This window comes from Triturus cristatus, chromosome 7 (assembly GCF_964204655.1).
Source record: "Triturus cristatus chromosome 7, aTriCri1.1, whole genome shotgun sequence".
In the NCBI taxonomy this organism is placed as follows: Eukaryota; Metazoa; Chordata; class Amphibia; order Caudata; family Salamandridae; genus Triturus; species Triturus cristatus.
Window position 1 is genome coordinate 31,072,796 of NC_140590.1, and position 13,799 is coordinate 31,086,594.

The following is a 13,799-nucleotide window of genomic DNA, read 5'->3' on the forward strand; positions in this document are numbered from 1 at the left end:
GATTGGCAGCCTGGTATCCAGGAAATATATAATTTGTATTCCTGGTCTCACATTAAAGGAGATGTCAGCCGACACCTCTCTAGGTCATCTGTTCTTGAAAGTTATTTGCACCAATGGGAAAGGTTGTGCCGTCGTAACGATCGCCACAAGTTAGTGTTACCTGGAAAGAAGTCCGTGTCCGTCAGTTACTCAGCAACTAATGACCGAGTAAAAAGGAATTCATTTTCAGAATCTCTTATATTGGTATATGTGAACGCCCAGGTTCTGAGGGTTACTGGGTTATCCCATTATCTTTAATGGTCATGGGCAGAAGCAGCAGGACTTTCGGTACAAGATATTTGTAGAGCAGCCACATGAACTTCATTTCTTAACTTTCTCTATCGCTACAAATTGGATTTATTTTTAATAGAATTGATAATTTGGGATTTTCAGACTTGAGAACAGCAGTGAGATAAAGTGTTAAAGTATATTTTCTGCATCATCCGATTGTGTCAGTGTATTCATTGCTTTGCTTTATCCTCATGAGTATTTGCTAGGAGAAGGAGGACAGACATTGGGGTAATGAACAAAGTACAAGGAAGACAGACATTGGGGTAATGAACAAAGAACAAGGAAGACAGACATTGGGGTAATGAACAAAGTACAAGGAAGACAGGCATTTGGGTAATGAACAAAGTACAATGAAGACAGGCATTGGGGTAATGAACAAAGTACAAGGAAGAGATGCATTGGTGTAATGAACAAAGTACAAGGACGACAGGCATTGGGGCAATGAACAAAGTACAATGAAGACAGGCATTGGAGTAATGAACAAAGTACAAGGAAGACAGGCATTGGGGTAATGAACAAAGTACAAGGAAGACAGGCATTGGGGTAATGAACAAAGTACAAGGAAGAGAGGCATTGGGGTAATGAACAAAGTACAAGGAAGACAGGCATTGGGGTAATGAACAAAGTACAAGGAAGGGAGGCATTGGGGTAATGAACAAAGTACAATGAAGACAGACATTGGAGTAATGAACAAAGTACAAGGAAGACAGGCTTTGGGGTAATGAACAAAGTACAAGGAAGACAGGCATTGGGGTAATGTACAAAGTACAATTAAGACAGGCATTGGAGTAATGAACAAAGTACAAGGAAGACAGGTATTGGGGTAATGGACAAAGTGCAAGGAAGACAGGCATTGGGGTAATGAACAAGGTACAAGGTAGACAGGCATTGGGGTAATGAACAAAGTACAATGAAGACAGGCATTGGAGTAATGAGCAAAGTACAAGGAAGACAGGCATTGGGGTAATGAACAAAGTACAAGGAAGACAGGCATTGGGGTAATGAACAAAGTACAAGGAAGAGAGGCATTGGTGAAATGAACAAAGTACAAGGACGACAGGCATTGGGGTAATGAACAAAGTACAAGGAAGACAGGCATTGGGGTAATGTACAAAGTACAATTAAGACAGGCATTGGAGTAATGAACAAAGTACAAGGAAGACAGGTATTGGGGTAATGGACAAAGTGCAAGGAAGACAGGCATTGGGGTAATGAACAAAGTACAAGGAAAACAGGCATTGGGGCAATGAACAAAGTACAAGGAAGACAGGCATTGGGGTAATGAACAAAGTACAAGGAAGACAGGCATTGGGGTAATGAACAAAGTACAAGGAAGAGAGGCATTGGTGTAATGAACAAAGTACAAGGACGACAGGCATTGGGGTAATGAACAAAGTACAATGAAGACAGGCATTGGAGTAATGAACAAAGTACAAGGAAGACAGGCATGGGGGTGCCGCTCGCAGGCTTAGTTCTCCTTCGCTGAATCCCTGACTCCTGTGAGGCAAGCTGCGGAGCCCTGGGCTGACATACACACAAACCTGTGCAACGGGAATACCGTCAGGACTGCGAGGACCAGGGCGCTTAGCGCCAAGATCATCGGCAGCACCTGGGGACCTCTTCCTGACTCCTCCTCCCAAAGACTCTTCACGCCTCGCGGCCCCCGCTTCGCGGGAGCCGCTCGCAGGCTTAGTTCTCCTTCGCTGAATCCCTGACTCCTGTGAGGCAAGCTGCGGAGCCCTGGGCTGACATACACACAAACCTGTGCAACAGGAATACCGTCAGGACTGCGAGGACCAGGGCGCTTAGCGCCAAGATCATCGGCAGCACCTGGGGACCTCTTCCTGACTGCTCCTCCTCTGACTATTTAAGGTACGCCCACACCAGCGCGAGCGGGACGCGAGCGGGGCGCAGTCCGGGGCGAAGCCCGGGCCAAGGGCGGGCCCGTTTGAGCCCGTTTGAGACTGTAGAGACTGGGCTGGGCTATTCCCTTTATTTTCCCATATAGATTTTTGCTATAAGTAAGTAGCCTGTTAATGGTGGGCGGAATGACTAGGGGTAAAAGTGCCACCGTTGGTACTACTATGGCAGGCACATTGGACAATTTTATTGTAAGAGCTGCTAATCTTCTAGAGCGAGAAATCGATCTTAGAGAGCGTCGTCTTTCTTTGGACCCCCTTTCCGACAAACGTTCATCTTTAGGTAAAATTGCTTTGACTGTTACACCTAAGGCAAATATTATAAATCCTATTTTAACTGATTTTACGGCTAGTGAGGTTGAAAGCAACGATGATTGTACAGATTTAATTCTGGAAAGAAAGGGTTGTAAAGAAGGTAGAAGCACAGCCAGGCCTGTAACCACTATGGCAGACGCTACGATTAACCAACCAGAAGGCGTATCCACCCGAGCACAAACACAAGCTGATACTGAGGCCATTCTCTCTTCCTCTGGCCTAAATTTAGGAGCAAAACCAAAACAGAAGCCTGCTCCGAGAGGAAAAAGGGGCAGTCAATTGAGATCGACGAAAGCTAAAAATACACAATTTGCATCTAATTATGTACTGGGTGCCGTTGAACAATCTCCGATTGAAGCAACTGTAGATCTAACCAGGCAACTAGATGATGGATTTTATTCAAAAATAGGGGAAGTTTTTGCACTTACAACTCGCCCTATCCTGGATAGACTTAACTTGATAGAAGAGCGTCTTAAGAAACTCGAACAGATTGCTCTATCCCATCTCGAATTCAATCAATTGTTGAAGACAGGCCTATCAAGAGAGCCCTGCGAATATCTTCCCCTTGGTAACCAAGCAAGTAATCCTAATAAAAAAACTTCTGTGCCCCTGGTAACGTCCTCTTTAAACCCGCAAAAGGGATCATCCCGGGAAAAAGGAGAGGATATTGTTTGTACCAAAAATCCCACAAATGTTAGTGGTCCTAAAGATCTATCTATAAGAGAAATGTCCCCACAGAAATCTCCTGATGTCAACGTAAAAGCTAAAAGTGGTATGGCACAGAATACTAACGAGATGGAAAATAGATCTGCCTGTAATAATGGTGGCGCTTATATGTTACCCAGTTTAGATTTTCCGCCAGAATCCTCGCCGTATGTTATCGTATTGACAGGGGTCCCTGGTTTGGAAGAAAACACCATCGAAACATATCAAGAGCTGAAGAATAAAACAATGCACTGGCTCAACACAAACCGACCACTCCCTCCCTATATACATACTAAAATCTTGTTTTCGCGGAGGGTCAATTGGGTGGGCAGGAGGAACAAAGACATATCGGGGGACTGTATTGTGGTTAATTTTAAGGATACACAGGCTGTAAAATACATCCAGCAGGCTCGACCATTACTGTCAAATACAAGCATTAGGCCACTTCCCCTTGGCTATTTTTACCCTTACCAAGCAAACAATAGCATGTGGGAACAGGTAGGGAGGGGTAAAACAAACATTGATTTTCAAAGAGGTAGGCCGGCCATAGTCAATCAGGGTTGACTCGAGGCCTTTCCAAGAACAAACAGATATAGTTGCCTAGATATGGTTGACTGACTAGCCCTTAATCCCACCGTATCTGAACCAACATGGGAGGTGGCACCCGATGATGTGATTATTTTACCCGCTGATTCTTGGCCTGCCCAATTGTCAACTTCCTTACAGGATAAACCTGAAAACATTCCTATTAATATTGAGGGTGGAGAGGAAACTCATTATTTCCCACTGTCTGAAAGAGGAATTTCTGAATGTGGGGCCCCCCATGAAATTCTCAATACATGACCATCTAAAGATGCTGTCAGAGATTCTGACTTTACATTCTTGTCTTGGAATGTTGCAGGGCTGTCTGCCAGGCTAGGGGATACAAGTTGTATTTCTTTTTTACACCAGTTTTCTTTTATCTGCCTACAGGAATGTTGGACGGTTGACCCCATTCATATGAACGGTTACCGCACCTTTCACACACCGGCAATTTATACATCAAGAGGGAGAAACAAAGGGGGCCTATGCACCTATGTATCGAATTGTATAAAAGAAATCAAAATGTATTTTCTCCCCGTTTCTGTTTTCTATCACATACTGTCTATAACATTTGGGGGCAAACAAAATATAATTTTGATCAATTTCTATAATAACATTCCGAAAGAAGTATGGGCCTCGACTTTTAAAGAATTACACGAGACCCTTAAAAATATAGATGAAAAACAAGCCCCTGATTCTTGTGTGATCTGGACGGGTGACTTCAATCACTTCCTATGTCCACTTAGTAATCTAAATATTTGTGGACTGGGGGAGGCTGTTGATGTTCCTTCGGCTCACTTCTCCCATATGCCCTTGGGTAACTATCTAAATGAAATAATTTTTTCTCTGGATCTGGGTTTCGTAAATGAACTCTGTTCTCCTCCAGTCCCCTTCAATCCTACATTTATAGGAAGGGGCTGTAAATCAGTCATTGACTTTACGTTAATCTCCAAACGATATCTTTATTATATTTGTTCGTTTGAAATATGCGAGGTAGCAATGAGCGATCGTTTGCCACTTAGTATGTCCTTTACCATCGCGAGGGGAAAAAGCAAGTCAGATACAACGGTCCAGAATCTATATAATTATAGACTGGAACTTGCCAGGAAGAACGGTTACACCCTAAAATGGGACAAAGTGGAACCAGCGGCTTTCTTTAGAAAACTAATTTGTTCTAAAGAACTGGAATTTAACACCTGCCTCTCTGAGAACGAGGAACCCTCTAAAGTCCCTGACGCATTTCTTAGTATTACTGAAGAAATAAGAAAGTTACTCTTAAAACCCCAGAATTCTGGGGCGAGTAGGACGAAGAGATGGTTTGACAGAGAGTGCAGCAAGACTCATGCTCTTGTAATGATACAGCTAAAACGAGATCCCAGGGTCATGGCTGAAGTTAGATCTGCTAGATCTGCCAACCAACAGGCAGTAAAAAATAGGAAAAAACAGATCAAACAGGAAGCTTGGCAGACCCTACAGGAAGCTTGCCACTCAAAAGATAGTACTGCTTTCTGGAGAGCGGTGAATGCTCCATTTTTTAATGACAATGTAACAGATTCTATTGAGGTAGCTATTACCGAAGAGTATGTATGTATGTCATGGGTGACATACTTTCGGGACCTTTATCAAGAAGATTCCGTGGTAGCAGTAGAGAGGGGGCTAAATTCAAGAATTCAGGATTCAGTACCTTATCCAATAAATGTTGATTTCTCATGAAAAGCTATTGACAAGAGTGCCGCGGGAAAAGCACCGGGCCCGGATGGAATTCCCGTGGACACTTTTAAGGCTAATACTACATTATGGGCCCCGCTTTTAACTAATGTCCTTAACAGCTTTATCAAAGTGGGCTTTCCATTGACCTGGCAGGAAGCCATCGTGGTGCCCATTTTCAAGAAAGGTGATCGTAATGCACCGAAATGTTATAGACCGATCTCCTTACTTGATTCGCTCATGAAGATCGCTGGGAGAGTTATACTCAACAAACTGCAAATATGGGCCGATGATAGAGGTATTCTTTCTCAGTTTCAATATGGATTTAGGTAAGGCGTGGGAACAATCGAGCAAGGACTGAACTTAGCACTCCTTGTAGCCAAATACGTCGAGGCCAAAAATGAAAATTTATTTCTTACATTTGTGGATCTAAGCTCGGCCTTTGATTGTCTTAACAACAATAAACTTTGGCTAACAATGCAGGAAATGGGAGTGAACCCAAATCTTTTAATATTTATCAGAGAACTATACCGAGAGGCAGGTGCCAGGGTAGGTTATGGGGACAAGGGGGATTGTACTTCCAAATTTCCAATAGGAAAGGGTGTGAGACAAGGCTGCATTTTAGCCCCATTTCTCTTTAATTTATATATTAACTCGGTAGCATCTCATCTCCTGGAAGATATGCAAGATTATCCTAAAATTGGCAATTCCTATATCCCCATTCTCCTATATGCAGATGATGCTGTAATCATGGCCCGGACCCAAATGGGTCTTCAGAGATCGATTAACAATTTATCAGAATACATGGGTAATAGCGGTCTAAAGATTAATATAAGCAAAACTTTTAATATGTGCTGCACTAAAAAAAAGAATCTTAACTGTAATTTTTTTATATCTAACATAAAAATTGCGACCGTAAATACTTTTTCTTATCTAGGCATTAATTTTGATAAAAAGGGCACTTGGACAGCAGCAGGTGAAACACGAAAACTAGCATTTACACGAGCAATAGGGGCCGTCAAACATTTTTCTAATAAGGTAGGAGGCCGCCCAGTTCCAGTCTTAATAGACATTTATAAATCTAAGTGTGTATCCGTAGCGTTATATGGTGCAGGAATTTGGGGGATAGCAAATATTTCTAGCATCCAGTCCTGCCAGAATGCTTTCCTTCGTTACCTATTGGCAGTGCCCGGGTCCACCTCTTCTTATGTATGTCATCAAGAGCTGGGCGTACCATATATTTCGGACCTTATTAAACTGGAGCCTATCTTACTGTGGCACAAAGCCTGGTCCGGAATTGAGACAGGCCTGAACAGGGATATAATAAAGGACTGCTTAGGTCTTGATGGGGCGACGAAGATTTCCTGGCTCAAATATATAAAAAATTTCTTTGTGGACATGGGCCACCAGGAATTCTTCGATACACCGAATAGTATGGCTGGGTTGTCAAGAAAGAAGCTTAAGCAATCCTGCCAGCGTTTCTTAGCAGAGAAACGCTGGCTGACAGAGAAATGTAAGAGTTCTGTTATGGCTAACCACCTACTTATTCAAAATCAAGGTATTCAGCCATATTTGAAGTTAGTTCCTAGTTGTTACTCCCGAATGCTTTTGTCCCGTTTTAGGGCAGATATCTTTTTTAGATTAGTTACCTTTCCTGAGATGAATTGCTGGTTAAAGGAATTAATTCCCTATCCTTGTGATCTGGTTTCTGTTCAATCTTCCCTTCACTGTATTCTTTTTTGCAAATACTACTCAGAACCTAGGAAAAGTATTCTTCGACCTGTCTTAAAGAAACTAGGCCTGAGACAATGCAGAGTAGCACTGGTCAGATTGCAAATGTTAGATGATGAATTTCTTATCTTCTCGGTGTCAACGTTTCTTAAATCTATTATCAGATTCAGGATCTCTATGAATTAGATCTCTTTTAATGGAAAAAGCTTATTTCTTAAAGTTTATTTGTTTTATTTACTATGAATGAAATGTTATATATATGCGCTTTTATGGTTTTGCTTTTAAAATCGAATAAAGCCGTTTCTGATTCTGAAGTACAAAGAAGACAGGCATTGGGGTAATGAACGAAGTACAATGAAGACAGGCATTGGGGTAATGAACAAAGTACAAGGACGACAGGCATTGGGGTAATGAACAAAGTACAAGGAAGACAGGCATTGGGGTAATGAACAAAGTACAAGGAAGACAGGCATTGGGGTAATGAACAAAGTACAAGGAAGACAGGCATTGGGTTATTGAACAAAGTACTTACCGGTAATCTTCATCACCCTTGGATAGTCCTCTATCCTGGGACACAATTATAGGTGGCTTTATTGCCAACAGGAAGCGCGCGGGGGTGGGAGGGGTGTTTCTACATGTGGGTGGAGGAGCCTTTCCCAGAGATAGAGGAAAGCTAGCAGCGTTTCTGTCTGGGGAGGCGGGGTGGCCTCATAGTAATTGCTGGGACGGACAATCCTAGGGTCACGGTGATGTAGACCCTTGAGTGGGCTTTGCTCACATAGATGCTATTATGGTACAGTTTGCACGTCACGTGCTTTGCTCAGAGGGGTGGGTTTGTGGGTGTTCCTTGATGGGTCCAATGGAAAGGAACTAGCGATCGCCCTCAAAATCAGATATATAGAGATATTAAACACACGTTCGCAGGCGCTTTCCAATCCTGAATGTATGCAAGCAGCAAATTACCAGCATCTCTACTTCGACAGCACCGCTATGATACAAAGCAACTATTCATTCACGAGCACGTTCACTCATTTTAACATTCACACACTCACACAGCCACTCAATGATATATTAACTCGCCAGTGAGAAAGCACTTTCACTTATAAAAAGCCTGATGTATTGGCTTTGTCAATGGTTCTTTTTATTGCATTTCTGCTACAATCTAACAATTATCCAACTTCATTGTACTCAATGTGTGAATATTGGGAAGATGAAAAGTGAAGTTATGGTGTCTGTATTCAAATCTGTGATCTGGAGTTTTCAGTCGATGTCAGTTATGAGCGTTGAAGTCACTCAGGTATTACAGAGGAGAAGGAGACGAATCATAGAGACGGGGCTCTGCCACTTACCGTAGACCGTCAGCTGCCGGGGGGCTCCTGTTACGGGTGCTCCATCCATCAGTACTGCGGACCCTGTGTAGTTACCGCTGTCACTCGTTCGCAGGTCTCGGATCTGTAAGGATCCGTTCGCCAGCACCGACTCCCGGCCCGTGTACTGGGGACCAAAGGTCGTTGCACCAGATGATGGGACGTAACCGAGAATCCGCAGTGTAACATTCGTTCTTGCTCCTCTGAACCAGTTGAAGGCGAACACGCCTGTGGTGACCGGGGGAGGCAGGGTGACCGTCTGTCCCACTGCAGCTGTAACCTCATCCGCCCCGGGCCCCTGCCCCGCCGTCAGCTGGATCCAGACCCCGAGCCAGGCTGGAAGAAAGGGGAGAAGGAGAGAGATGAGGACATTACTGATGGATGAACCCCCGGTTTATCAGCACTGAGCCCCCGTGACCCCAAAGGCCGCCTGCACTGATGGTGAACCCACAGAGGGCGCGGGTGCGGCCGGCGCACCCTGCAGACAGGGACACTTTTAAAACACAGGACATTGGTGCCAGACTGCCAGGGCTCGTGTCTCTCTACTGCCGCCTCTTGTTAGATTACCACAGAATGCTTTCAGGTCCTCGATGGACACTGAAGGTGGCCACCTCCCTTATTTACAAGGATATTCCATTTATTGGAGCAGATTATCGCTGTCTGTAACAATCCTTTAAAGGGCAGCTGTTCTCTGCTCTTTCTCCACCGCAGCCCATTCCTCCCCCGGATCATGGCTGGAGGTCCCCGACGTCCATCACCCATGGGGGGGGGGTACTTCGTGGCCAGTGGTTGAAGTGCTTGTAAAGAGCTTGGGAACTGGGATCCTAAGTGCAAAGAGGGCGGGGTCAGTGAGTGTGACGGTGGGGGTCACAGATACGGCTAAACTGCAGGTAACCGCATATAAAACAACACACACTCCTTGAATGACAAGCATTGGCATAGCCAATAGGTCTCGCTTTTGGGACCTTATAAGTGTTCAGCCATGCAACGGTTGATGTTGTTGCACCAAGGATATTGTGCTGCATCACTAAATACTTATAAGGTCCCAAAGACGAGACGTATTGGCTATGCCAATGCTTGTTTACTTATGTGTTTTGGTTTGGAGTGAGTGGTATATAAAACTGCTTTCAAAACAAAACATGGCTTGTTGGGCAAGAAATGAAACAGGCACTTCTAAAGCAGAGAGATATAATACACCGCTGCTTGCAAAAGGCTAGTAAGGTCAGGAATGAAGCCATTTAATGGCTGATAAAAGTTTTCTAAACAATGATTGCCTCTAACCTGCTGTAGTTCTGGGGATGAAGCAAGCACTTCGAAAGCAGTGGTATCTCAAACAAGGATGAGCTACAGTACTATTTAATCCCTTGGTGAGCATTAGTGCGTGTTAGGATTAGCATCTGTATCCATTAATCCGCACTATATGCAAGGTAGTCTGCAGAAGTGTAATGAGGAGGGATACTGGAGCGCTTGGAGGCTGTGCTGTGGCACTTGCTCTGTGCAGGAAGCTGGACATTGAAACAGGAGCTCAAGCTAAACTACTGAAGCTCCATGGATACATTACTTCCTTTATATTTATCGGCCTCTTATTAGTGATCCACATTGTAATGTAAGGATTGTTGTGTGTGCATTTGTGGGAAGTAAAAGACTGGTAGCAAAGATGGGGAGAGGGTGTGTGCTCCCTTTGGCCTGCTGATCTGGAATAGCTTCCCCCAATGCCTCCTTCAGTAAAGTAGTACATAGGGCAGTGGTTGCGGAGAGAGCTGAGTAGCAGGGCGGCATCTGCAATGGATGCTGGGCACTCTGCATGATGAGTAAGTGACCTGTTGAACAGCAGAGAATCAGCCGGGCACTCTGAATAGACGGAGAGGCCTGCGAAGACTGAGCTTCCTAGTGGCAACTGCCAGGGATGTTAAATGAGCAGCAGAGAGGCATAGAAACACTTTGAATGGAGGAAGAGTAACCCCTCTCCGGTGGCATATCGGGTGGATTAAATATTTGTGTAAATCGATAAACTCGCAATGTGGATGCAAAAAAAACACCGCGCACTTCCATGGTCACCCACAGGTAATGAATCCCATGCACTTATTGCCACCTGAACCTTGATGCAAGTCATAAGCCCATAAATCACCAGGACATATACCACGCTATTCAGAAAGTCTATGTACATCTGGTTTAGATGCATTTACCATGTGGCTTGCTTACATCCTGCTTACTGCGAGTGGTGTTACTGCCCTGGATTGTAAACAAGCCGGCTGGCACCAACACATCCAAACAGATGGGCCAGCATCTCACTTACACATATTTCTGGAAAAACGGACTCCCCGATTGGATGACTTTATTAGAGAGTATGTAAAAGGTTGACATTGGGTCTGTGGGAGGAGCCCTGGGTGTGACAGACAGGTCATTGTGTAAGATACCAAAACCATCATATTTGTCTGAATGTTTTGGCGCAGAGGCATCATTCACGCTTATAGCAAGGCTTGTGAGGCCTTTCCAAAGAGACAAAAGCTTACACAGAAGGCACCAAATTATTTCTAAGACAAACTGTGCCCACCAATGTGAAAAAGTGACGTGTCAAATCTTCCATGAGTTTCTTACCGGGTGGCCAGAGGAGGCAGCCGCAGCCCCTAGCCTGCCTTTGGGTAACCCTGGCACTGCTCTCAGAGTTCATGCATGTTGTGGCACAAACAGATAAGTTGCTGCGGGAGCCATGTACACCATGTGGGTACACTTCTCGTCTCTCCTTAATAACCCCTTAGCTGCAACCAGGAACATGTTGATGGGCTGCGAGTCAGAGAAGAAGTGAACTCTGATATCAGCAGGGGTTGGAGCAAAGCTGGTTTTCAATGGAAGGCTGGCGTCGGCCCTACAACTAATCCTGTTTGCCTTCGTTCAGTTACATTAGTCATGATCACTCGTAAGACTCCGAACAGAAGTAGAATCCATTATCACCTTATAAACTGATAAATTTCACCAATGCACAATAATTAAAGGTCTGGCCATCCCCCCAGGCTATCTTCTACCTGTTAACTGGTGTAAAAACACGGACAACCGAAAAGGAGGACACTGATTACAATCGCAGGACGGCCATCACATACACATTGTTACTAGGTGCTGCCTAGTAAGAGGAAACGCAAAGGATCATGGGACAGTTAGATGGCCAACAAATCAGCGAGAGTCCGCATGCCAGAGACGTCACTCTGAAACAATCCTTTCAAAAGAAAGTAGTAATATCAGTGGCCATCTTAGTATAGTCTACTTTCTAAAACCCTACATGTCCCAAGCAGTAGCAGGCACAGAAGAAGAATGAAAATACAGTTTAATGTTTAGAAATAACTTACTTTCCCATCGCCACTGCCCCGTTTTTTTGCAGTTGTGTGCCAGTTATACCTTCACAGTAGACACAGAAGTGGATGCCAGCTTTGGCCTCAGGGCAACTACTAAGTACGTGATGATCGGGAAGCACTGAAGCCTGTGACTGATTGCACCCTGGGGGGACTGCTGAGTGAGCGCTCCATCGGAGGGAGGATGCCTTTTGAAGCACACAAATAATTTCAATCCTAATGAAGTCCAGCCCCATGATTATTGACATGTCACCTTAAAAAAAAATTACCTTTTGAAGCCATGAAAAATAAACAAATCCACAAAAGCCAGTGTACAAAAACAGTGTCCACAAGTGGATGCTGAAAAACAAGGGGCGAGGATAGCATTGCAGTTTGGCAGGGGCAAACGGCAGCGAGCATGAGCAGCACTCATGAAAAGTACTCCTAAAGAAAGCAAGCATTGGCCACGAAAGTCATCGCGATCACGATCGCTGTGAAAGCGAAAGTGATCGCGATGACGCAGTGCTGCTGGCTGGCCTAGCGCATGGCGGCTGTGCGCGTGCACGCTCACATGCACGCAAGCGCTAGGCCAGCCAGCAGCACTTAAAAAACACACATACAAAATGTCTCACCGAGCCAGCGCATGTGCTGGGCTCAGCGAGACCTAAAAAGGAGTTCAAGTCAAACTCATCTGTGGCAAATTAGCTCTTTTTATGATATGAAATCTAAGGTGGTTAATGCAAACCCTGCATATTTCTGTGTGCCTGACTGAAGTCACAGAATTAAATAGTGATTGGAACAGTTGGAAACGGGGGCATGAATTTATAGTGCTGGTTGGCCAAGCTGCAAGAGAAAATAATGTAAATATCTAACTCCTGAATTTAAGATTGTATTACAAACAGTATGAGATATGCTGCCCCAAAATGTGCACAAAGATTCAGAGTTCAAGATAAAAAAGTGCGTACAAAATATATTCTTTTAATAAAACACAGTCAGACTGTACCTAGTGCAAGTCTCTTTTTTACAAGCTTCACAAGAATAAATGTCACCTTGTCCAACAATTAAAGCCTGTACTGACTCCAAGCAGCCTTTAGATTTGCTAATTAGCCAATAGCACGCACTTACATTTCTTTCAAGTAGTTGGCACCTGGAGAGAATGATTCTTTTTTCTTACTTGCCTATCCTCCCACCTCACATACAGTTGACCAGCTCACTGCGCATGATTCACAAACGTAAACATACACTTTAGTATAAGTTTACAATTGTTTGCTATAAACAAAGGTATTTTACGAGTAGTATCTTTACGACTGCGGAGTTTCCACACAAAAAAAAAGAGACAGACCTTTCAGAACCTCAAAGCGGGCATTAACCATTGAGGAATATGGCATTTGTATTCGTTAAATGAAAAGCCGAGGAGCGCGGTTCCCAGTAGATCCTGCTCAGTTTCATTTTATTTCGGTTCATATCCTCCAGCCCACACCAGTTGCTCAACTTCTGCCTCGTTTAATCTTTCCTTCTCCCCTTCCTGTGTAACCATCGCCTTCTCCTTTCTCCCTCTTTCTAACCCGTGTTTACCTTTTCACTAAATCTCCATATATATTTCTCCCCACTTGTCTCTTTATTAATGTCCCAATGCTTTGACTCTGCCACCTCTCTCCTCCCTGCCTCTTTCCTTATTGTCCCATTTCTGTCTCTCATCTTTCTCCCTATAACCCTCCCTTCTTCCTATAAACATCAAGGGGCAGATTTACAAGCCCCTTGCAACACTTTTGCACCACAGTTTCGTAACTTTGTGTGACGCAGCCGCGGCATAAACAATT

The 13,799-nt window shown here is 44.2% G+C and overlaps 1 protein-coding gene across 3 annotated transcripts in view; it reads right to left on the minus strand.

Annotated features, from left to right (window-relative positions):
* The window catches only part of LOC146808737 (cell adhesion molecule CEACAM7-like), a 372,135-nt gene that overhangs the window by 199,423 nt on the left and 158,913 nt on the right, over window positions 1–13,799 (minus strand). For all 3 annotated transcript variants that reach the window (XM_085615550.1, XM_085615552.1, XM_085615551.1), the window contains exon 3: window positions 8,639–8,992. In XM_085615550.1, coding sequence (XP_085471676.1) covers window positions 8,639–8,992 — 354 coding nt within the window. The remainder of the gene's footprint in view (window positions 1–8,638; window positions 8,993–13,799) is intronic.